This window comes from Globicephala melas, chromosome 16 (assembly GCF_963455315.2).
Source record: "Globicephala melas chromosome 16, mGloMel1.2, whole genome shotgun sequence".
In the NCBI taxonomy this organism is placed as follows: Eukaryota; Metazoa; Chordata; class Mammalia; order Artiodactyla; family Delphinidae; genus Globicephala; species Globicephala melas.
In genome coordinates this window covers 72,324,229-72,347,463 of record NC_083329.1, presented here as the reverse complement: position 1 = coordinate 72,347,463, position 23,235 = coordinate 72,324,229, and the positions used below count along the sequence as shown (strand labels likewise).

At 36.5% G+C, this 23,235-nt stretch overlaps 1 protein-coding gene and 1 long non-coding RNA gene across 8 annotated transcripts in view; one reads left to right on the top strand and one right to left on the bottom strand.

Moving 5' to 3' along the window:
- LOC132593625 (uncharacterized) overlaps positions 1-8,814 on the bottom strand; it is a 475,128-nt gene extending 466,314 nt beyond the window's left edge. For 3 of the 6 annotated variants that reach the window (XR_009559340.1, XR_009559339.1, XR_009559341.1), the window contains exon 1: positions 8,156-8,808. This is a non-coding gene — a long non-coding RNA (uncharacterized lncRNA). Of the gene's footprint in view, positions 1-8,155 lie in introns of all 6 variants that reach the window. The other 3 variants (XR_009559337.1, XR_009559336.1, XR_009559338.1) reach the window with 3 other exon arrangements.
- The window catches only part of PHYHIPL (phytanoyl-CoA 2-hydroxylase interacting protein like), a 91,750-nt gene continuing 76,889 nt past the window's right edge, over positions 8,375-23,235 (top strand). The window contains exons 1-2 of one of the 2 annotated variants that reach the window (XM_060286351.1): positions 8,375-8,824; positions 16,989-17,026. Coding sequence is in view for 1 of the 2 variants with exons in the window: in XM_030843976.2 (XP_030699836.1) it covers positions 8,719-8,824 (106 nt within the window). In the remaining variant the exon portion in view is untranslated. The remainder of the gene's footprint in view (positions 8,825-16,988; positions 17,027-23,235) is intronic. The other variant, XM_030843976.2, reaches the window with a different exon arrangement.

Below are 23,235 nucleotides of genomic sequence, written 5' to 3'. Positions count from 1 at the left end.
GTAAAAATATCATTTGTACCATTTACTACTAGAGATTCTCAGCCTCTTATGAAGACATGAGACAAAGTCATTATGAGCTGTCTTAAGAAACTCTAGCACAGTTTCAAAAAGATGTTCAAAAAAGTATTTTAAAGCTATAAAACAAATTAGATACGTGATTTGTTCATATGACACCATACAAATTAGTTTGACTGAATACATATTAATATATTTCCTGAAGTAAACAGTTGTTTGGGCCACCTATAAAGACATCCTTAAGAAAGAGAAATAGAGGAGCTGACTACTGAGGGCCTACCATGGTCCTATTAAGTATCATATCTGTTTTGTTTTGTCTTCTTTTCCTCCCCCTGCCCCCATACCACTAGGGATATTTAGTTTCTATGATATAAAAGAAAGAAAGAAAGAAAAAGATCTAGAAAGAGTGATTGATGCATGGGTGTAAAACAGTGAAATAATATGGAATAGAAACCAGGGCAACAAAATGTAGTGGGTGGCAAGAATAAAACTAAATGCGCCTAGTCTCTTAAAAGCTCAATTTTGCCAGGTGATGGCTTAGACTTTAACTTTGTATTTGTATCAGTCTGGTTCCTGGGAGTATTAAGACCTTTTCAGTAGGCTTACTATCTATGTAGTGTCTCTGTAGACTTAGTCTCTCTCTCGGCTATGTTTGATTATTCCCTTTATTCCCTTTATTCCTCAGTTTTGTGATATCTTAAACAGTCAAACTACTAGTTTAGTTGAGCAACATTTTTGTGGAGGAAAAAGTAAATGCACTGTCAGACTACACTGTAATAAATAAGCATCACATAAGAGACCAAAGAAATATTCTCCCTTATCATTATAACATTATCCACTAAATCTTTATAAGGCTGTCAGGTTTTTCCTGTGAATATCTGAAATAAGGCTTCTTTATCGCATTTCAAGAACTGTCAATACCTTCCGCACCATGGAAGATTAGCCCATGATCTGTCCCACAAAATGTGTGAATCCACAGATACTGTGTGGTTATACGACACTTATCATAAACAGAAAATCTTATTATCAAATTTCATGACATACTGTGTCATTTAAAGGTCTTAAGGACCACAGAGTAATCAAGAGACTACATAGAATACAACCATATTGCAGTAGTTATCCCATTTTTATATGTTATGCATAATTAGCTTTAATATCGTCTGTGATTTGTAAAAATGACAGTAGGCATTTCTTTCAGCTTTAAAAACAAAAGTTCAAGAAAGTTGCTGTGAGGAATAATAAATGAAAGTTACTGTGAAGGACTTTCCAAATATGAATAGACATACACTGTCAAATAATAATCAAATAACATTTTTAATGTGAATGCACTGGAAATTTATGTTCAGATAAGTTGCTCTATTGTAATCAGACCTCCTCCATTATATTGTGTTTAGTCCTGGACATTGTATTTTCAGAATGAAATATATAACTTTAGAGCATATTCAGAGGAAATCAAGGACTCAATATGCTTTGAGTCAAGCTGCAATATGAGAAGATTCAGACTGGAGAAAAGACGAATCAGAAGAGACAACCATGTTTTGCATTATACACATACGGCTGTCATGTGAAGAAGAATTAACTGTTCTCTGTGTCTTCAAGATAAGTGGGGAAACACTGACAGTGGAGGAAGTTTTGGATTCCATACAATGCTGACTCTGGAGCTCTCTCTAGATACAACAGACTACTTCAAAAGGAAATAGTTTTCTAGCTGCAAGGCATAATCACATACAATTTGGCTTAGCTATTGTGGAGAAGTTTCAAACAAAGAAATGGTAAAACAAATATTCCAATCTTTGAAGCATTTAACACCTTTATGAATATTATACAATGAATATGAACACATATTGGGACAATAAATAGTCTCATTTATGTGTCTGAATGATGGGGATTTATTAGGAAGAGCAGAAGGTGATAGCTATCTGTCTCCATGGCCTCACTATTGCCACTTTCTAGTTGAAGCCCCTCCTGTGAATAGCTGCTGCGCTAATTTTTATGATGCCACCTACTCTTGCTAAAATTAGCTAGAAGCAACTCCATTTATCTGTATTATAGGATAACAGCAATAACATGGTGTAAGGGGAAATGTTGACATGGGCAGTGTCTTTGTATCATCCCAGAAAATCTAACGGCGCTCAATAATGTGCACTGACTTGGGTTTACAGATGGAAGAAGTATGTTCAATACATTTTTCTTGCTTCATTTGCTATAGGATGCTGTACTATAATATTAATATTTATAGTATGTAGCCATCAATAATATGAGTGAACAATTTAATCTTCTAAAGTGTCAAAATATTGAAGGACCTCTCCTTTTGTGATTTTTAAAAATAACCTCAGAAAACAACAGTATAACACCACTCTCTCAAATCCATTGCTTCCTTTACATTCCCATTTCTAATGTCTTAGTCTATAATACATTATGTTTTTTGCCTGGACTATAATAATCTCCTAAACGCCTGTCTTCCTCCATTACGTTTATCCCACGAAACATGGACAGATTAATCTTCTTACAACATTGCTTTGCAATTGTCATATAACTGCCTAGAAAACTTCAGTAACTGCAGAACAAAAATAAGTAGCCACTGTAATTTATCAAGCAAGTTCTGATCAATAAAGTGCTTTAGCGGGCCAATCTTAGTAGCAGCATGATTGAAGAAGGGAGGTAGTAAGACTATTCACAAGGTAATTTCAAAAAATCTGGTCAAAATGATGAGAACTTAATGTGTTAGCAGTATTTATAATTCAGAAAAAAATCACACATCCAAGAACTATTGCAAAATTTTAATTATTTTCCGGATAGTTTCATTTAAAGAGGAAAAGAGAAAATCAGAAAATTGGGTAACACTGCGTGACTAAAAGGATACTGTTGCCAGTGATTATAATGGAAGAAATCAGAAAAGGTAATCAGTTTTTGGGATGAACAGATCAATTAGAAATGGTTATGGGAATGTAAATAAAAATGCTCATTAACTGGAAATAGGCCAATGGCTTTCGTTTATAGTTGGGAACTTGAGATACAGATCTGACGTTAAAGGTGAGAATTTAAACATTAAGAAGACATTAAAATTCATGGGAATGCATGCATTCTCAGAGGAAATGGCTTTAAACAGGGAAGAACATAATGTCAGAGGCTGAACTTTAACAAACACCTACACTCAAGAGGGTAGCTTAGAAGCTAGATAAACATTAAGCACATGTGAAGGAAGAGATCCAATAGAGTTCAGTGCTAAAGAAGTTCAGAAGTAAACTGCTGAAGTATCAAAGAGGATGCAGATGATAAAAGGCCTTTATACTTGGTGATGTGAAAAATCTTGCAGAAAAAAAAAAAAAAAAAGAAAAATCTCACGAAATCCAAAGATGATTTTGAAGAGTAAGAATCAGAGTGGTAGAGATGGGTGTTAAACTGTATGAGGATTAAAAGGAAATAAAAGCAATGAATAACACTTTTATGATACTTCACAATTTATAATGGGATCCTTATTTACCTAAGAAAATTTAAAACTTGTATAGTAACTGGTTGGTTCAAGTAAGATAATTTTTTAAATCCAGGAGATTTGGAACAAATACTGTTAGTAAACACATACCCAGAGCTAGGCTTTATTTGTTTGAGAAAAATAAAGCAAGGTGACATTAGATGACATTAGATAGTGGAGCAAATTTGTGTGTGTGTGTGTGTGTATTTATAAATGTGCATATATTTATGCACACGTATCTATGAGATGCTGGCAGAAAACACATTGAAATATTAACTGAGTTCTAAAAAGAAACCCTGCCTTCGTTACTTTCCATCTGAGGAAGAAGCTTTTGGAACTGAAACCTTGGGAAAGAGCAGCTCCCCTAGATGAGTTTGATGTTCTTCCACGTTTATCTTGGGATTTATAAGATCTGATGAGCATTAGGGCCAGCGCTGAAGATGAAACATTTCCATCCTTTCCACTGACCCTTGTGTGGTATGTCCCCTTCCATTCAGCCCTGGAGAGCAATGCAGAGTGAACTGATCTGAAGTGTGTTGTGGGAATCAAAATTCAGTTATAATCCAGCATACTGTGTCAGTGCTTCATGGTACCTAGTTTTAAACGTTGAAGTGTTTCTGGCAAGGGTGTATTTTATGTTTATGTATAATGCTAACATACTAGCAAGGGATTTAGTTGTGACCATTCAGAAATAATTTATCTGTTAAACCTTAATTTAAAATAAAATGATGTTTAATCAAGAAAAAAAATCAAGGAGATTTGGTAATGTTTAAAAACAAAAAAGAGAATCAGAGGAAAGAAAAAGACCAAAACAGCTGGAGGGGGTAAAAATAGGGAGTTAACTATATTCTGGAATACACAGGCACTGATTGGAGAGCACAGATGAAGGAAGGCAAAGTAGCAAATTTTACCAGGACCTACTGAGCTAAAGGTAAGAACAAAAGAGAAACTTCACTCTGCCTTCCTTTTTTTTCCAGGAAAGAGAGACAGAGACATCATCCTTTGAAAGTGAGAGTAGAGCTGGGGGATTTCAAAGAGAAGTGGTCTGCAATAGCCATTGAATTGTTAAGCAAGCTGAATTTTGACAGCATGGATTTATAATGGATCAAGTCATTATAGTTCTCTACCTTCTCCCATTGGTGTTTGGTGATACAGAACTAGGAGTGTAGAAATCAAATACTGGGCAGAGATTCAATGTTGAATATTTGCTTATGGGTTTGGCAAAAATCTATCATTAAAACCCAAAGCAAACAAAATGAGGCATAATTTTTAAGGGCCCCAACACACTGAATCATAAAGATATTCTAAATATGGAAGTTCTTAATGTTTTGAAATAGCTATTAAAATATATCCAGAAATTTGTACTGTAAAATTGACAAGAAATCTTTTCTTTTCTTTTTTCTTTTTTTTTTTGCGGTACATGGGCCTCTCACTGTTGTGGCCTCTCCCATTGCGAAGCACAGGCTCCAGACGCGCTGTCTCAGCGGCCATAGCTCACGGGCCCAGCCGCTCCACGGCATGTGGGATCTTCCCGGACCGGGGCACGAACCCGCGTCCCCTGCATCGGCAGGCAGACTCTCAACCACTGCGCCACCAGGGAAGCCCAGAAATCTTTTCTTAATGGCATTCTTAGTGCCCAGTAATAACAACATCCTAACTTTCTGAAGTGCCTCACAGCTCACACAACACTTTCATATGCATTATCTCATTTGATCTTCACAAGTCCAGACTCTACTCAACTTGAATCAAATTAAAGAATTTAGAGTATCTGAGTTGCTTTCAAGTTTGTCTCTATCAATCATGAGTTTTCTTTCATGCTACCATTTATAATAAGAGCTTACGAAAAGTTATGGTAATGTTATGAGATAAAGAAAAAACACTCCATTTACTATGCATTTTTTGGAGTTTGCTTCTACCTATGGTTTTGGTTCTCACGCTTTGCCTTCTGCCTAATAATAAAAAACTGGGTTGTGCCTACAGCTGTGGGTCCTATAAGCATGATCTCTGCACTTAAAAACTTACCTAAAGGACTTCTTCTTTGGGTTTGAGAAAATCCTAGGCTAGTTGCAACAATATAATTAAACACATTAAAAGTACTGAATGAACTTCAATCAAATAATTTAGCAAACTGTACTGAGTATCTTCTCTCTGCAAATACTATAATATGTACTCAAAACTTACAACGTCAAGGGGGGAATTAAGAAATGTTCAGGGAAGAAGGATAGGTTTTATGTGACTGTAAGCTCAGGACGTGTCAGCAGAGTGATAACACTGTCAGAAAAGCTAATGTGTTCCTGGGCTGTGTTACAAGACATCTGACATATAGAGCAAAGACAGTGATAGACTACTGTGTATTCCCCTACATATATTTGTAATATAATTTATAATATTTGTATTATATATTATTATATTTCTACCCCTAGTGTGTTCACCTATGAACTCTTACAAAAATTAGAGCTATCCAGAGGACAGTGTCCAGAGTGAGAGAGGGACTCAAAGCAATGTGACATCAGAAATGTTTGAAAGAACTAGCAGCATTTACCCAGAGAATTGAATATATGTGTGCAGAAGGAAGCAGGATTATCATTATTGTGTATGACCGACAGAGGGGAAAATTAAGGCCTTTGTACTGACCTTACAGTAGGCATGTTTGGGCTCAGAATGAGTAAGACTTTAGATTACTTCATTAGGATTTTAATTTACCATTTATTCAAAGGTAAACAACTTCTTGTCAAGGGCTTTAAATAAAACAAAAAGATTTTTGGCAGTGGGAATAATCTTTACAGAGAATGTACCATTTGAGTTCGAGCGTGAATGATTGGTAGGATCTTGACTGTAATAGTGGGCACCTCAAGCTAACAATTAAATGATGTAAGTGTATGGGGATTACAATTCCTCCCACTGCAACTTAGGTATGAGAAGAAAAGAGTTCTCATTTTCTTATGTAATAATCTAAATCCTCAGCATAAAGGTGCTTGGGATTGAAGAGGTCTTATGCCCAGAAAATCACATTACCATTTCTCAAAACATTACCCCCTTTCTCATTACACAAATTTTCTGTGTAATGGTAAAAAAATCTGATCATGGTAATTTCCTTTTTAAAGCCTTTCACACATTTCCCGTTCCTTTAACATAAAATCCTTTTAGAGGCTTTCCTAACTAACCAAACTATGGTGGGGTCCCTGTGTGCACTTCCCCAAGCTCCCATACTTCCTCTTCCCCATTACACTCATCATTTTACTTTTTCAATGTCTATCTTTGCTCATAGATATGAACTCAAAATTTCCAACATCTAGTGTATTGTCCTTGGACACAGCAGGTGCTTCCTAAATATCTGTATAAGTTATAATTTTAATTATATGCATGAATTATATGTCTCATCTGTACATCAATAAATTGGTAATCTATCTTACACAGTTCCTTTTAAGATTTGTAAATTTACCACCACTCTGAAAGATGAACCCACTGTGGTTGGGCTGACAACATCAATTTCTAGTTGAAACTGTGTTCGTCTTTGGAACACAGGAAATTCACTAATAAGCCCCATCTTGCCATATTTCTTGACAAGTAAAAATTTATCGTCTCCTTGGGGACACTCCTCACTTGACACAAAAGTTCTTTCAAACTACACGAAGGAGATCCATCTTCGTTAATACCTAAGTTCATAATGAGGACGTTTCCCTTTAAGAGACCCAGTTATCTTCCACAGATTTTTAACAACTTGCAGTCGTGCCAAATTGTCTCACAGGCTTGTTTTACCCTAAGCTGGTTCATCTGTTTTATTAGGCTTCAATTAACTAGATTTAGTTCTGTCATGGCTAAATGGATGTGACTAGAAAGGGTAGCATACAGCAATCTTTATGTAAATTGTTACTCTACTAGTTAACATTTAGGTTTGAAGTTGGGAAATCAGTGAAAAGAAACTTTAATTTCAAATGGGAATCCACACTCAAAAGGGGAGAGGGCACTACTTTTGATCCCCAGATAGCTACGAAATTAAAAACTATTCCAAAGATGCAAATGGCAACAGAGATCAACAGGCTGTGACCTCTGTTTTCTTTTTAAAAATCATTTGCACCTCCACTGAGTGATTTATTGCTAAATCTTAAGTGACATTTTTTAAAAAATGGGCAGACAAGTTTAGGGTAACTTAAGGAAGCACATTTTCCACGTGGAAAAGGTTCCTTCCATATCCTGAGGGCACCGTCTCCCACCTTCACTGGCGCCCAGAACAAAGCCTGGCACAGAGTAAGCGCTTATTACTTACTTGTTGGGTGAATAAATGGATGAATGAATGAAGCTAGACTGAGAAGTTTGGGGTGGGGAGCTGGGGCCCCCGAAGCACGTCTGCTGCCTTTCCAGCAGGCTGGCGGGCATCTCCTCATTCCCTCACTTTCCTGGCAGGTCTGAATTCCCCTGTTTGCCCCTCCTTCGGGACGACCAAAATCCTGTCCCTAAACCACGCCACTCCTCAGTTAAGCCGCTCATTTCTCACACAGACGCAGCTGTTTCTGAGGACTGGCTAGCGGAACACGTTAAGTCTGGGCTGCGAGTAGCCCGGGACCTTGAGGGGGCGAAGGCAGCCCGCTGGCTCCAAAACCCTATATAAAAGGGTCTGGACCCTCATTCTTCCAATCCTTGATAAACAAACAAACTGCTCACTCTCACCTCCTCGTGCAGACGCCGCAGTGCCAACCTGGTTCCGACTAACACTGTGAGGAGGGAAGGAACGCCGAACCGCCCTCACCAGCAAAGAGGGACAAGCGGGCGCCTCCGCCACGCCCCGCGACGCCCGCCGTTCCGGCGCGCTCAGCCGTCCGACGCCTCACGCGCCGGGTTGCTGGCGCCGAGGCGCGAGGGCCCCCCGGGCCGCGTACGCACGGAAGGCCAAGGGGTTGGGGGGCAGGGAGCGCCGCGCGCCAGCAGGTGGGCGCGTCCTCTCGCGCGCGTGCGCGCCCCGTGCCTTCTCCCTCACGTTCCCCGCGCGCCGCGTCCTCTTCCCGCCGGGAGCGCGCCCCCTCCCGCTCTCGCGCCGGGACTGTCTCGGCTTCTCAGAGCCGCACGCTCAGTGGAGCTCCCGCCACTGCCGTCGCCTCGGCCCCTCGGTGCCGCGTCCCAGGCCTCCTCCCTTCCTCCGCCACTCCCTTTCCCTTTCCCGCCCTTCTCTCTCACACGGTCCGCGGAGAGAGCCTGGATACGAAGCAGGCGGACGTGAGAAGGGGGTTGGAAAAATGGAGGTGCCGCGCCTGGATCATGCCCTTAGCAGCCCCACCAGCCCCTGTGAGGAGGTGATCAAAAACCTCAGCCTGGAGGCCATTCAGCTGTGCGACCGGGACGGTAAGAGTGGCCGGGACGGTGAGGAGGGGGGGGTCGAGCCCACGGCCAGGCACCGCGGCCGCTCTGGCTCAGCCGCCCCTGCGCGGGCGGCAGGGTCTTTTGTTGTCCCACCTGTGCATATGAATGTCGGTGGGGGCTCCCCTTCGTCCACCCCTCCCGCCCCTCAGACCCCAAAAACAAAAGCACCCCGGGGCTCGCGCGTTGGCGGGGAGAGTCGCCGTCGTCCCCGGCCTCGGCGCCCCTCGCCGGCCTCGCCCGCCTGGCCCCGGCCGAGGGCTGCCCTCGCGAGGGCGCCGTTCCCGCCCGCGGCTCCCGCCCGGGACGCGGCGCTTTTGATCTTTGCCGCAGTCCCGCAGTCCTGGGTCTCCCGGCGTCGAAAGGGAGATGCCCTCAGGGGTTTCCAGCTTGCTCGCCCCGCCGCCTCTCCCCGCACACACACTAGTTAGCGGTCTCTGACCAGAAACTTAACAGTTCCTTTTTCGAACATCTACATTTAGAAGTCTTTTTATCCTCTCAAAATGGAATGGGGGTGACAGTTTTTTCAGTGAGGGGGCAGAAAAAGAGTGCGTTTCAGCACCACGGACAGCCACCAGCTTCGCCGTTTGGGGCTGTGATTCAGAAACTGTCAAAAATCTGTGAAGGAAGTGGCCTCGTACATCTGCCGTGATTCAGAATACGGGGCGAGTACTCGCCATTGTGTCTTGATATCATACCGCTTATTCTGTTGTTAAAGTTGGCAGTCTCCTGAAGAAGGACACTGATTAAACGTCGGTCTGAGCGTTAAAGAGAGAAACCGGTACTACGTGCAGCACGGGTAGTCACACTGCTTCTGTATTAGTTGGAGAGTCAGTGCTATTTCAGTAATGCGGAAAAAAACTTCATTTGTAAAGAACTCATCTGATTCGTACTGATTGGCCTAATAATTGTAAAAATTATACATGTGACAAAGGAAAAACAATTTATGTGTTGCCAAGATGATCCTGAACAGTTTTGGCTATACATGAAATTAATGTTTAACTGTATATAGAGATGATGATTTTACAATGGTTTTTTAGCCAAGGTTATGTAGATATATACTCACAATAAGGTCATAAAATTGATCAGTATGTAATCCAAGTAGAGAGCAGAGGTTTTGTTTCCAGTCCATTTAAATAGTAATAACTTGGTTAGGCGTTGCTATACAGTACGGTTTAGGTCAACCGAACACCGAGTTTCCGTTTAATAACAAATTTAGGACAGTGGGTCTTTGATTAATTGCTCTTTGAAGCCAGAGTCTCTTTAAATAATTCTGAAACAGGTGTAGTATGGATAATAAATATTCTTGCAAAAGCTGCTTATATTTTCTTTATCCTTAAATTGTTTTGGTCACCATAGTATTAAGTGCACATATTTATGGCATTAAAAAGATTCATTGTTTTGGTATTCCATATATAAGGTTACATTATTAGACTATACAGATTATTTTTAACATAGCACATAGGAAGTCCTGTAGTCCTATGGGTTTGTTTATACTTTTGTGAAATGACTTTCTGTAATGTTATCACTGTAAATATTTTTATTTTCCTAGACTGGTTTGACAGAAAACCAGAATCTAATAAAATAAAGGCAGATTTTATTTTCATTTACTTCAGTGATTTATCAAAAGCTCATTACTGTAGTTATTGGAAATGGGTAATTCATGGTTGCTCCTCAGAAGCCAGTAATCAATACTTAAAATTGCATTTACCACCTGTTTCAAAGATACTAAGAAAAATAAAGTTTTAAAAATGACCTTTACAGAGTTAATAATGCAGAGTACAAAAATTAATGTGCTGCATTTACCATGGTCTCTCCTCCTAGAGTAGAAGTTATTTTGTTTTGGTAATATTTTTTAGTTGTTTTAGTTCACATTACTAATCCTTGCAAAATGAGCAAATTACGTAACATTTAATGGCGGGGGTATTGGCACTAGGCAGTATCTATGAAAATTAATACTTATTTGCAGAGTTCTGAGTCAACACAGATTAATTAAATAGGGTTTCATTTTATAAAATAGCTTATGCCAACAAATACAGAGGGCTAACTCTTCTATTAAAAGATGTGTAAAATTTGAAAATAGCTAGTGTAAAGATGTTGTTAAATGCCTAACTTTTCATTTTGTGACTCTATGTCAAATCCAAAAATGTTAAGTTGGTGTCATAGGAATAATTTAGAGAAGGTGATATGGTTATTTTTACAGAACAATTTTTAAATGCTGCATTAAGTTTTTCAACCAGATCTTATTTATCATAATTTTATATTGAGAAATTTTCAGCTAGATGCATTTGCTTCCTTCACTCCCTTACTTTCACTCCCTCTCAGGTCTCATTATTTTACTGTTGAAAATATATAACATAGAAAAATTAGTATGTGGTAGATCTATTATGTGCTTAAGTACATAATAAGTGCTATACTTTCATAATTTTATTATAGAAATAGATTTGTTTGCTCTTTACTTACTTTATTTTACCCTAATATTAATCCGATGATGGGAAAAATTAGAGCAATATTAATTCCTTAGAAGTGGAATAAAGTAGAATAAGAGAAAGTATCATATGATTGTTTAATAAACATTTCCTTTTACCTTCTCCACTGATAGACATTTTTAATTTTATAATGTTTTGCATATTGCATCAACTAAGATCTGTAGCTGCTGGTAAACATAACTGTATGTCTTATGCTTCCCTGGATCTCCTCTTTTATGGTTTTTTTTTTCTGTCACTTGCCTTTTTTCTTACAATCTATTTACATTATTAGCAACAATTCACAATGCTTCTTTTTCTCATCGTTCCTCAAAATATTTAATAGTCTCTGAAGAATATGGAATAGAGTCCAAGTGGTTATATAATTGGATTTTTTAATTAAGCAAGAGGGTTCTTATACACACGCATTATCTCATGTGTGCTTTTATCCTAGGCATGTGTGCTTTGGTTGCTAATACATGGCCCTGCCTAGATGTTACTTGTAGTTAAACATGAGGATTCTGGATCAACTTCTATTAGGAAACCTCTGAAGATCTGCTGTAAATCTAGTAGTTTCTATAATCTCTGTTGTAAGTAAAAGAGTGTTTCTGTTATTTGCCTCTGCTGTGCTGAAGTAGCCTCAAGTTGCGTATATGATGTACTTTAATTGTGGCTTTTCAAAAAAAATCCAAGAAAAAAGCATTAATTTGTCATTGGGAAGCATTAGTAATATGGGAACTTATTTCCAGTTTGTTTCTTCACATAGATACTTCAGACCCTCACTGACCTGTGACACGACAAAACAGCTCTGACCCCACACATAGAATTCTACGTTACTTCTCTTCATCTTTTCTCATCATGCATATACATATTGAAGCTTTATTTCCTTGCCGAGAAGGAAAGCGTTATCTTTATGTTGCTTTATATGCATCCAAGCTCCCTGAACTCTTGTTATAATAGTAAAGAAGAAAATACAAAGTTAATTTGCTGTATAGCATTGAATCCACCCCCAATGCTTTCTAGCTTTAATAAGTATTATTTCCATGATTCGGGCATTTTATGACTGCCTAGATACGGTTTGTGGAGTGTATGATGCTAGTCAGCAAGGGAACACATTTTAAAGGAATTGCACAGGCAGAAGCTGACATTTCCCTGTCTTTGTCTACCAGTAGTTTGCGGAAGAAAAGGGAAAAGGTCTTCTCTTTTTTAACATATTTTAAAAGATAAATTCCTTTGAATTTGGACTCTATCATATTTGTTTAAATTATAAATCAGTTGAGACGTTCTTCTTTATGCTTATTGATGTGTGAATTAAACAAATTTTAATTTTGGAAACAAATGGTAATACAGGAGTGCTTAGTAACAACGCTATATTAGATAATTCTTGGAGATATTTTCTAAAGCAGACATCTAGGACAAATAGCCTTAATTATTACCTTTCATAGTACAAAAATGTAAGGTAGGCATTACTCAGTCTCGCTGACATGCAAATAGCATGGTGGTAATACCATTTTAGAATCAGACCTCTCATACAATATTTACTCTTGATAGATATGTTATCTTAGGCAAATTACTTAACCATTTTTTAGCCTCAAGCTTTCTCGTGTAATATGGGTATAATAATGTCAGTCCTGTAGGATTGCTGAGATATTCAGTAAAGTATTATATACCATTTCTCACAGTTCTTGAAACAAAATAGAGAATAATAATTATTTTTAATGGACTGTTATTCTTCACATACCTTCTTGAGTTGAACTGCTTTTTAATTCTTATTTTTTGGCCAATGTTTAGATCTTTTTTAAAATTTCAGTTGTGTTTTGTTTAGGTAGTAAATCCTTCTTATGTCACTTCAACTTCATGAGTAGTCAATGGAAACTAAATTCTGAATTTGAAAAGAACAGTAAAATCACAGTTACAGTACTCTATCCTTTGCTTATATTTTTCTATCACATCAGTAATATCCTTCTCAGCATGAATCCTAAAAGCTATTTTCAGCTTCTATTTTGAACCTACTGTTTGCTGTTTTTCATGTACCTTGTGACCTTGATACCTGTTTTGGTAGGTATTTGCATCAGAGCCCTTCTCTGTTCTTGATTTATCAATTGTTTTCATTATGATTTTTTTCTAAGTATAGATCTATACCAACACATGTGACCTCCGGGTTCATTTCTTTGACCCTGATTTGACTATAGAGATGCTGTAAATTTTCATTAGTGAGTATGAAACAAAACAAAAAGAAAAGAAAAACTAAAAGAAACAAGAAAAAGCTTGAAAACCATCACATTATGTTAAACGAATTTATATTCTTGGTAGAGGTTCTGATTCATTCCCAGAGGAGACCAGGAAGTTTTTAGAGTAAAAGTCACATCAAAGGATATGTGACCAGGCTCCCTCCAGTGGTAGAATGACCAATACGTTGTAAGTGGTAACATTCTTGCCTAGGTAAGTAAGCCAGTTAGAAATTCACTCTATAGAACACTATCTAGGCAACTTCCAAGTCACTTTAAAAAAAAAAAAAATTGCTGCTGATGTTTCCCTCTCTTTAGGCCTAAGCTTGATTTTTCCCTTAACTTATGTGAGTAGAGTTTCATGATGACGTTTATGTGTTATCCTGGGCTACGGTAATAACAGCGGCTGCATCAGTTAGTGCAGTAAGCATGATCCTTCTAGTTTTTGGTTTTCCTTCTCTGCCCTTAAATGTATAATTTAAGTTCTCCTTATAGGATTTGCCTCTTTCTTGGATTTGTTTTACATTTCTTTTAACTTTCTCTATAAAGAATCTTTTTATTATTTATAAATTATTGAAATTCTATCTTTACTACTGTAAAGCATTTGCCCATTTTTAACTGTTTAAAGTATTTTATTATTACTAGACAATAGTTAAACTGTCTTATTAAGAAGACTGTATTTTATACACATACATTTGAGAAGTAAAATTAGTATTGGGGGAGGACTTCTAGCAGAAATGTATTAGAAGATTTGAAGAGTCTCAACAAGGAAAAGTAGGCAGCCTCAGCCTGTTATCTATGGGAGGATAGTGAGTGGCAATGGTATAAGAAAAATCTAAAAATAATTACCAATAATTTGTGACTGATTGAATTTTCAAGCAAAATGAAAAGTGACGGGGCTTTCCTGGTGGCGCAGTGGTTGAGAGTCCGCCTGCCGATGCAGGGGACGTGGGTTCGTGCCCCGGTCTGGGAAGATCCCACATGCCGCGGAGCGGCTGGGCCCGTGAGCCATGGCCGCTGAGCCTGCGTGTCCAGAGTCTGTGCTCTGCAACAGGAGAGACCACAACAGTGAGAGGCCTGAGTACTGCAAAAAAAAAAAAAAAAAAAACTACAATGAGATAACACACCAGTCAGAATGGCCATCATAAAAAAATCTACAAACAATAAATGCTAGAGAGGGTGTGGAGAAAAGGGAACCCTCTTGCACTGTTGGTGGGAATGTAAATTGATACAGCCACTATGGAGAACAGTATGGAGGTTCCTTAAAAAACTAAAAATAGAACTACCATACGACCCAGCAATCCCACTACTGGGCATATACCCTGAGAAAACCATAATTCAAAAAGAGTCATGTACCACAATGTTCATTGCAGCTCTATTTACAATAGCCAGGACATGGAAGCAACCTAAGTGTCCATCAACAGATGAATGGATAAAGAAGGTGTGGTACATATATACAATGGAATATTACTCAGCCATAAAAAGGAACGAAACTGAGTTATTTGTAGTGAGGTGGATGGACCTTGAGACTGTCATACAGAGTGAAGTAAGTCAGAAAGAGAAAAACAAATACTGTATGCTAACACATATATATGGAATCTAAAAAGAAAAAAAAATTGGTCAGAAGGACCTAGGGGCAAGATGGGAATAAAGATGCTTACCTATAGAGAATGGACTTGAGGATACGGGGAGAGGGAAGGGTAAGCTGGGAGAAAGTGAGAGAGTGGCATGGACATATATACACTACCAAACGTAAAATAGATAGCTAGTAGGAAGCAGCCGCATAGCACAGGGAGATAAGCTCTGTGCTTTGTGACCACCTAGAGGGGTGGGATAGGGAGGGTGAGAGGGAGGGAGATGCAAGAGGGAAGAGATATGGGGACACATGTAGATGTATAAGTGATTTACTTTGTTATAAAGCAGAAACTAACACCCCACTGTAAAGCAATTATACTCCAATCAAGATGTTAAAAAATAAATAAGAGTAGAGAAGAAAAAGTGGGTAATTCTGTCCTGAGTCTCTCAGATGGCTTCACAGAGAGAAGCAACATTTTTTCTGGGTATTAAAAGTAAAGTAAAAAATTTCTAGAAGCAAGATAAGGGCATTTCCGGCAGGGTAAGTGCGTATATAAAGGTATAACACCATGTATGTCCTAGGAATACACAGCATTTAGTATTGCTGAAGGAAAGAAGTGTTACTTGTGAGAAAATAAACTAAACGCTAGTTAGGGCTAGCTAGATTATGCCATGATCTATAGTTTGGATTTATCTAGTTTGAAATCTTATTAGTAGATTTCAAATTTTCTAATTTGTAGAAAACCTTTTAAAACAAAAATACCACATTTTACAAAACTCTAACAAGTAAAAGTAGCATTTTATAAGTATACATTTATCCTGGAATTTCAAACATGCATCATTTTTCAAATTAAGTCGATTAAGTGAGAAATTAAAATTAGCGGTTATACTTGAAAATTGTTATTTAATATCAGCCTCAGCATCCACTTTATTTCTGAATTTTATTTTTATTGCATTGTCCCTAGGAAATTCTGGTTCATACAGATAAGTAGTGGCAAATGGTAATGTTTTTTTTTAAACTTATTTTGCCTTCTCAGGATACTCTTAAAATAAATTGATTCATACTTTAGAGAAATAGTAAGATTTTTTCCCCCAAAATGAATCAAATTAAGTCCCAATTGAATAAATCCTTTTGGAGGGAAGTGATAGAATTGATTCATCCATCAGTTCATTTTTTCATTGTTCAGTGCAAAAATAATGTATCTTATAATATTCTAAGATATTCATTGACAACATTTTTAAATGCTCATATTTTTGCACTGATCTCTTAAAATTTCAGAACAGCTTAATTTAATTTACTTGGATGATGACTCTTAACTGTAAGGATCAGTTTCATTACTGATACTTTATCTGCATTTATAAGCTTGGTAACGTTTGTGACTGTTTTGTCAGTTTGAGTTTTTCAACTTGTTACAAAGCTATATAATCATATTAGTGTGCCTATTATTTACATTTGAAAGATTTATAAAAGGGATTTTTAATGAATAAATAAAGTATTTCTTTTGAAATATTTATACCTTGCTTCAGGACACCTACCTAAGTTTGGTGTGAAAAAAAATGAATTTTGAAATTTTCTATCTGTAACATTACAGCTAACTTCAGAAAAAAAAAGGAGAAAAATCGTTCAATTTAAATGATAGTCTGTATGTGATGAGGCAAAGTTATTTTGAAGTATCTTAATATCCAGTCCTTATTAGTAAACAGTTGCTACCTAATGAAAGCTGACAACAGCTTTTATAGGAGCTACCACTCCTGAGATTTTAAAAATTTTACCTGCTTCCCTTAATAGAGTTGTCTCAACAATTCTGACAGTTTAGTTGATGATGTGTAAAAACCTGATGTAGACATTAAAATTGTCCTGTCCATTGTGTGTTGTTTTAGCATCCTTGAATTGACCTGTTTGAGAAACTTCTACAAAAGTAAGTGGAGAGATCTGCCACATTCATTCTAATGCCATTAAATTGAAAAGATTTTATATAATTTCAGTATTTGAATTAATCAAGCATATGTGATGAATATATTGTATTCTCTGCATTTTTAGACATGTACAAATATTTATTTCAGTTTTTTGATAAGTTTACTAATTTAACATATTTGTTACACTGTCATGCAGGATTTAATAAGATTTTTCTCCAATCATATATGCTGTTGTTCATGGGTAATATGGTGACTTTGTTCTGAGCACATTTTATTTTAATTCCTAGATTTACAATAACTTCAGGCACACTTTTTTCAAAATTATGGAACTTGTCAAAGACCGTATCATTACAGGTTCCTCTCGATATCCAAAAGTAGAGCTTTCTTCTGAAAGCTTTAGTAAGCCAAAATGGTGTAAAGTGAAGAAGCAGTTACCTTAGGACACATCTTGCTAATGATGCACAAAATAAATCCAGATAAAGCACAGATGCTCACAGACACAGTTCAGAGCTCTGGAGGCTTGATGCTGAGATTCAGAGTGTAGTTCCCAGGGAGGGAACTTGGCGATGCAGCTCTCCTGGTTTGGGGTGCACACTGCCTCAATAATGGCTCCCTGCAAAACAAACGCTGAAAGCTATTCTTTGCTTTTTGCCTCTTTTTGTAGAAGGGAAAAATCCTCTTTGGATTTTTTTTGGTTGGCAAAAACAGGTACTAATGTAGATATTTCGTAAAAGTGAAGTGACATAAAGCAAACTTTTGGAAAGCAGATGGTATCTTTGTTTGCAAACCTTGACGTATGAAACCCAATGAAAATTTATCATTTAAAATTTATCACTACAATGTAAATTCTACTGACCAGATGACTGTCATTGAAATTTGGCATCATGTTTTAGCTTTGGTGAGAGCTCCCAAACGTTAGCTGAAAGATCAGCTGTTACTAATTAGTAGTAAGACTTTGAGACGTCTTGAGCCAAATCAGTCTCAATACATCCATGTTAACATTTATTCAACATTCCTGCTTTTAACTAGGGATCCATTTCTAGTTTTATAGGTAATTATTTCATAACCTATACTGGAAAAAAGTGTAACTATAACCCAAACTTAGAATAACTTTATCACAGACATCAACAAGTACACAAAATTCATAATAAGCCCTTCTATTTAATTTGTCCTGTTGAGCTGAAGGGACAAAGAGATGCACCTGAGCCTTGCCTGCAACTAATTGAATACTGCATGCAAACACATAATGTTTGCAAAGTTTTACTTGAGTATATACTTGCTGATTTGAATTAAAAAAACAAACATGAAACATGATCAGAGCCGTAACCTTTTTATACATTGTGCCATTTCGTGCACTGAAGTAGCAGGCAAATTTTATTTTGATCTTTAACCCAAATCACATGATACAGCACAATTTAATATATGCTATTTGTATTCAGTTTTCAAAATAGTTCTAAAATTAAGAAGAAAGTTAAATGATAATGCTTGCTGAACATCTTAATCACCTTTGTGTTAAAAATAAATAATTTGTCAGAACCAACTTAAACAATGGGATCTCAACATTTATCACCAAGAGCTCTTCTTAAAACAGATTGCTCCGCCCCACCCCCTAGAGTTTCTGATCCTTTAGTTCTGGGGTGGAGCCCAAGAATTTGCATTTCTAACAAGTTTCCAGGTGATGCTGATGTTGGTGATTCGGAGACCACACTTGGAGAACCACTGCAGTAGGTAGCACGACCAAAGAAGTTCTTAGGTAAGGAAGAGATATTGCATATTTTGTTTTAATAAATATACTCATTTGAGGAATGAACTGGGATACTGAGCTCAGGAGTCTAACTACTTACAGGGCAGTTACAGATAATAGGATTGTTGAGAAAAAGAAGATAAAAATTGGGGGTGGAATTGAATAACATTTTTGAAGTAGAAATCTGTTGACTTTGTGATTAAATTGGAAGTGTGAGACGTGAAAAAGGAGTTGTTGTTGATGGCTAAATTTTCTAGATTGGGAGATTGGGTACATTTTGATGCCAGTAAATAAAGTAGTAATTGTTGGTTGGAGTGAATGTGAAGGCGAAGCCTTGTTAACAAGCTATTAAAGTCTTTTCTGGACAAGCTAGGTTTCAGATATTTGTGGAATACCTAGATGGAGACATCCAGGAGGCTGTTAGAAGTATCTATCTATGTCTCATAGGGAGTGCGTTTGAGGATAAAGATGGAATTTGGTAGTCCTTTTCCAGCTGTTTTCTATTGCTCCTTTATCAAGTGTTTTTTCCTTCATCTTCTAGTCAGTCTTTTAGACTCATGCCAAATTATTGAACTGCTCATTAGAATGAATAAATTCAAATGTTGGTGTCCTTTTTTGTGGTGTCTAAAAGGAGCGTTTGAAAATTAATTACTTTTATATAATTAAATTTGGCTTGGGAGTAGTTATTTGGGGCAGTTAACATGGAGGAAATACAATTGACCTAAGCTCTATACTTGATAGATTTCTCTCCCTTATGTCCACTGGAAAGAGAGTTAAGTATATGATTTTCTGTGCTTACTGTGGAAATACACTGGACTCATTTTTCCCTCCTTGACAACAGTCTACAGTGCATAAAGTAAACACTTGAGCCTGCAGAAACTAAAATCTTCACCAAAGCTATTTCTAAAACTTTCATACTGAACCTGTATTTCCAAGATTTTCTTTTGACTTCGAACCTACTAAATTTAATGTTTGCTGTGGTATGTATTGAATGCTAGCCTAAATAAGACATTGTCTTTTTTCACTTAATTTTTGTTCTTTGCAGATTTTTTGGTATGAGTTTAGGTAAACCTACCATTTTAATACATATAGTTTTTGTATAACTTTTTCGAGCTGTGCTAAGGTTGCGTATTTGAGCCTATTTTTACATATTTTAGTACAGTTCAGTATGTCCAATATTAATTTTCCTGGAAATTGCTATGCTTTTTTGGTTGTTTAGTGATTAAAGAAAAATAAAAACAGGAAAGCCTAATGACTAAAAAGGCAGTGATTCTGGAATTTGCTGTTTGCACTATTTGTTTTGCTAAAAGCTTTATTCATTCAAGTCGTAATCATAAAATTTACAGTAATAAAATTTGAGGTTGAAATAATGAAAAATGTTTCCAATACAATCTAGCCACTTCTACCAGAATTTTTATTCTGCACTATGTATTATAGAAGTATATCTTCATTTATATAAATATTTTTAAGAGCTTCACAAATATTTCTAAAAGCTTCATATAGGTCAGTAGTCACTGAACTTTTTCTTCACTGATTTCACAGTAATTTGAAAAATATTTTTACCAGTTTTTTTGCTTTTATTATTAATATATTACTATTTAAACTTTTTGACATACAAAGACCACTTAGTTTCATTATGATGTATTAATATTTTAATGAAAAAAATTAAATGTATTTTCCTGGATACATGCATGATGATATTTAGCACAAACAAAATGTATGTGTGTGTACTTACTTATATTCATTACACTTTAAAATGCAGATATGCTGTCCTTTAAGAAAATCCAAAATATGAAATCTAAACTTACAAAACACATTTATCAACCACAATAGTGCTTGCTGCTGTTTCTCTAGTGTTCTGTTTCCTTCTGAAAAATTTGACAGAAGGGCAAAATGGCAGTGAGATGTAATACCAACTAAATTGTCTTAAACTATGCTTTCTTAAATTATTTCTGAAATTTTTATGAGGGAAAGTAAATAGTAGACATTGGAAATACAAAGATATAACATTTTTATCTTCATCTATTTATAGACCATGTCAAAGATAGCTAAATTGTTACTGTGCTGATAGTTAAATTTCAAAAACACTCTAGAATGCTGCATTTGTATCATTTACCTATGAGTTTGCAAAGTTTTTTGCCCAGCATTTCTATCAACATTTCTTTAATTTTTTTCTTTGAGCACACAGAACTCTTGTGAAATGTCAAAAACATTGTTTTTAACTAAAAAATGACTCCTAAGAAAGCGAAGTGTGATGATGTAAGAAAGCAGAAAGGAGAAGAGGGATTTTTACTCAGAATAGTTTTTGTTAAATTGAAAAGTAGTTTTGTAAAATTTTTGCATTGACTAATGTTATTATACTAACAGTATAAGGTATCATAATTTATTATGGTGTCAAAATTTACTTTAGTTGCTTTTAAAATGACTTTCACAGTCCTGTATTATCATTAAGAGTCTGCAAATGGCTTACTTCCATTTTTCTGTTATACTCTGCTACTTTTTATGGGAAAGTTATATGGTTTGTTTCTACAATGTAAGGACTTTCAAGAGTGTTGTGTAAATGCTATGGGTATATTGTGTATGAACGCTAGAGGTCATATAATTAATTGGGCCATGGAAGAAAGTAATAGAAGTTCTAGTAATATTTATTTTTATCTTATCTAATATAAGAAAAAATAAGTTCGATTAATTTTACTTATATAGATTAGTACTTGGTATATCCAACTGTCATCTATACTGTATGTGCCTGGGGTGGCTTTATATGATTGGTGTATGGAATTGAGAAATAAAAAAATATTAATATTTAGTAAGGCACCTACTGATGCACTTTCTCCATTCTGATGTACCCATTCTTGTGTGATATCTTTTGCAAATGTGACAGCCCTCAAAACAGGTAAAAAATAAGTCAAGTTTAGAGGTTGTCATTTGAATTGCTATGTCACAAAATATTAAAACAGATTATCAAAATAACACAATACTCATATACTTTAGTAATAAAAATTTTTAAATATGTATTTTATTATTTTAAATTTCTATTTTGTCCTTAATCTTTAATGTTTGTAATACGGTTGACCCTTGAACAACTCAGGTTTGAACTACACAGGTCCACTTACACACAGATTTTTTTCAATGAATACTACAGTTCTATACCATCCACAGTTGGTTGAATCCCAGATGTGAAACCTCGGATACAGAGGGCTGACTCTGGGACTTCAGCATCTGTGGATTTTGGTATCTGCAGTGGGTCCTGGAATGAGTCTCCTTCAGATACCAAGGGATGACTGTATATTTCGTACAGTAGTATTTGTGTATAATTTATGAAGAAATACCTGCACTTATGAGTACACTCTCAGCGCTTTTTTGTATAGGAGTACGGGATCAAAAAAAGTTTTAAGAGTGAATTTTTATTATATTCTGTTTTTACACATCTTGCTTTATATAGCAAGGTATATCTGTATAAATCCACTCAATGTTCAAAGGTGGATATTAAGATTACATAACATAATTAAGTATTCTTTACCATCAAAAACATTCCTTAAATGTATTTTATAGAGGTATAGTTGACATAACATTATATTAGTTTCAGGAATACAATGTAATGATTTAATATTTGTATATATTGGAAAATGATCACAACATAAGTCCAGTTAACATCCATCACCATACTTAGTTATAATTTTTTTCTCGTGATGAGAACTTTCAAGATCTAGCTACTTTCTTTTGCTTTTTAGATTTTATCATATTATTTATTATATTTATTTTTTACTGCATCTGGTCTTAGTTGCAGCATGTGGGATCTTCACTGAGGCATGCGGGATCTTTCATTGCGGCGCGGGCTCTTTGTTGCGGTGCGTGGGCTTCTCTCTAGTTATGGTTGTTTTTTTTTTTCTTTTCTCTCTCTCTAGTTGTGGCCTGTGGGCTCCAGGGTGCGTGGGCTCTGTAGTTGTGTCGCCCGGGTTCCAGAGTGCGTGGGCTCTGTAGTTTGTGGCATGCAGGCTCTCTAGTTGAGGAGCACAAGCTCAGTAGTTGTGGCACACAGGCTTAGTTGCCTGGCAGCATGTGGGATCTTAGTTCCCTGACCAGGGATTGAACCTGCATCCCTGCATTGTAAGACGGATTCTTTACCACTGGCCCACCTTGGAAGTCCTGATCTAGCTACTTTCAAATATGCAATAGAGTATTAACTACAGTCAGTTTTTTGTTTGTTTGCTTTTTGTTTTTGTATTTTTAGATTCCACATAAAAGTGAGATGTAGTATTTGTTGTTTTCTATCAGATCTACTTCACTAAGCATAATGCCCTCATAATCCATCTATGTTGATGCAAATGGCAAGATTTCATTTTTTTATGGCTGAATAATATTCTACCATGTATCTGTGTGTACACACATTTTCTTTATCCACTCATCCATTGATGGACATTTAGGTTGTTTCCATGTGTTGAATATTGTAAATAATGCTGCAATGAA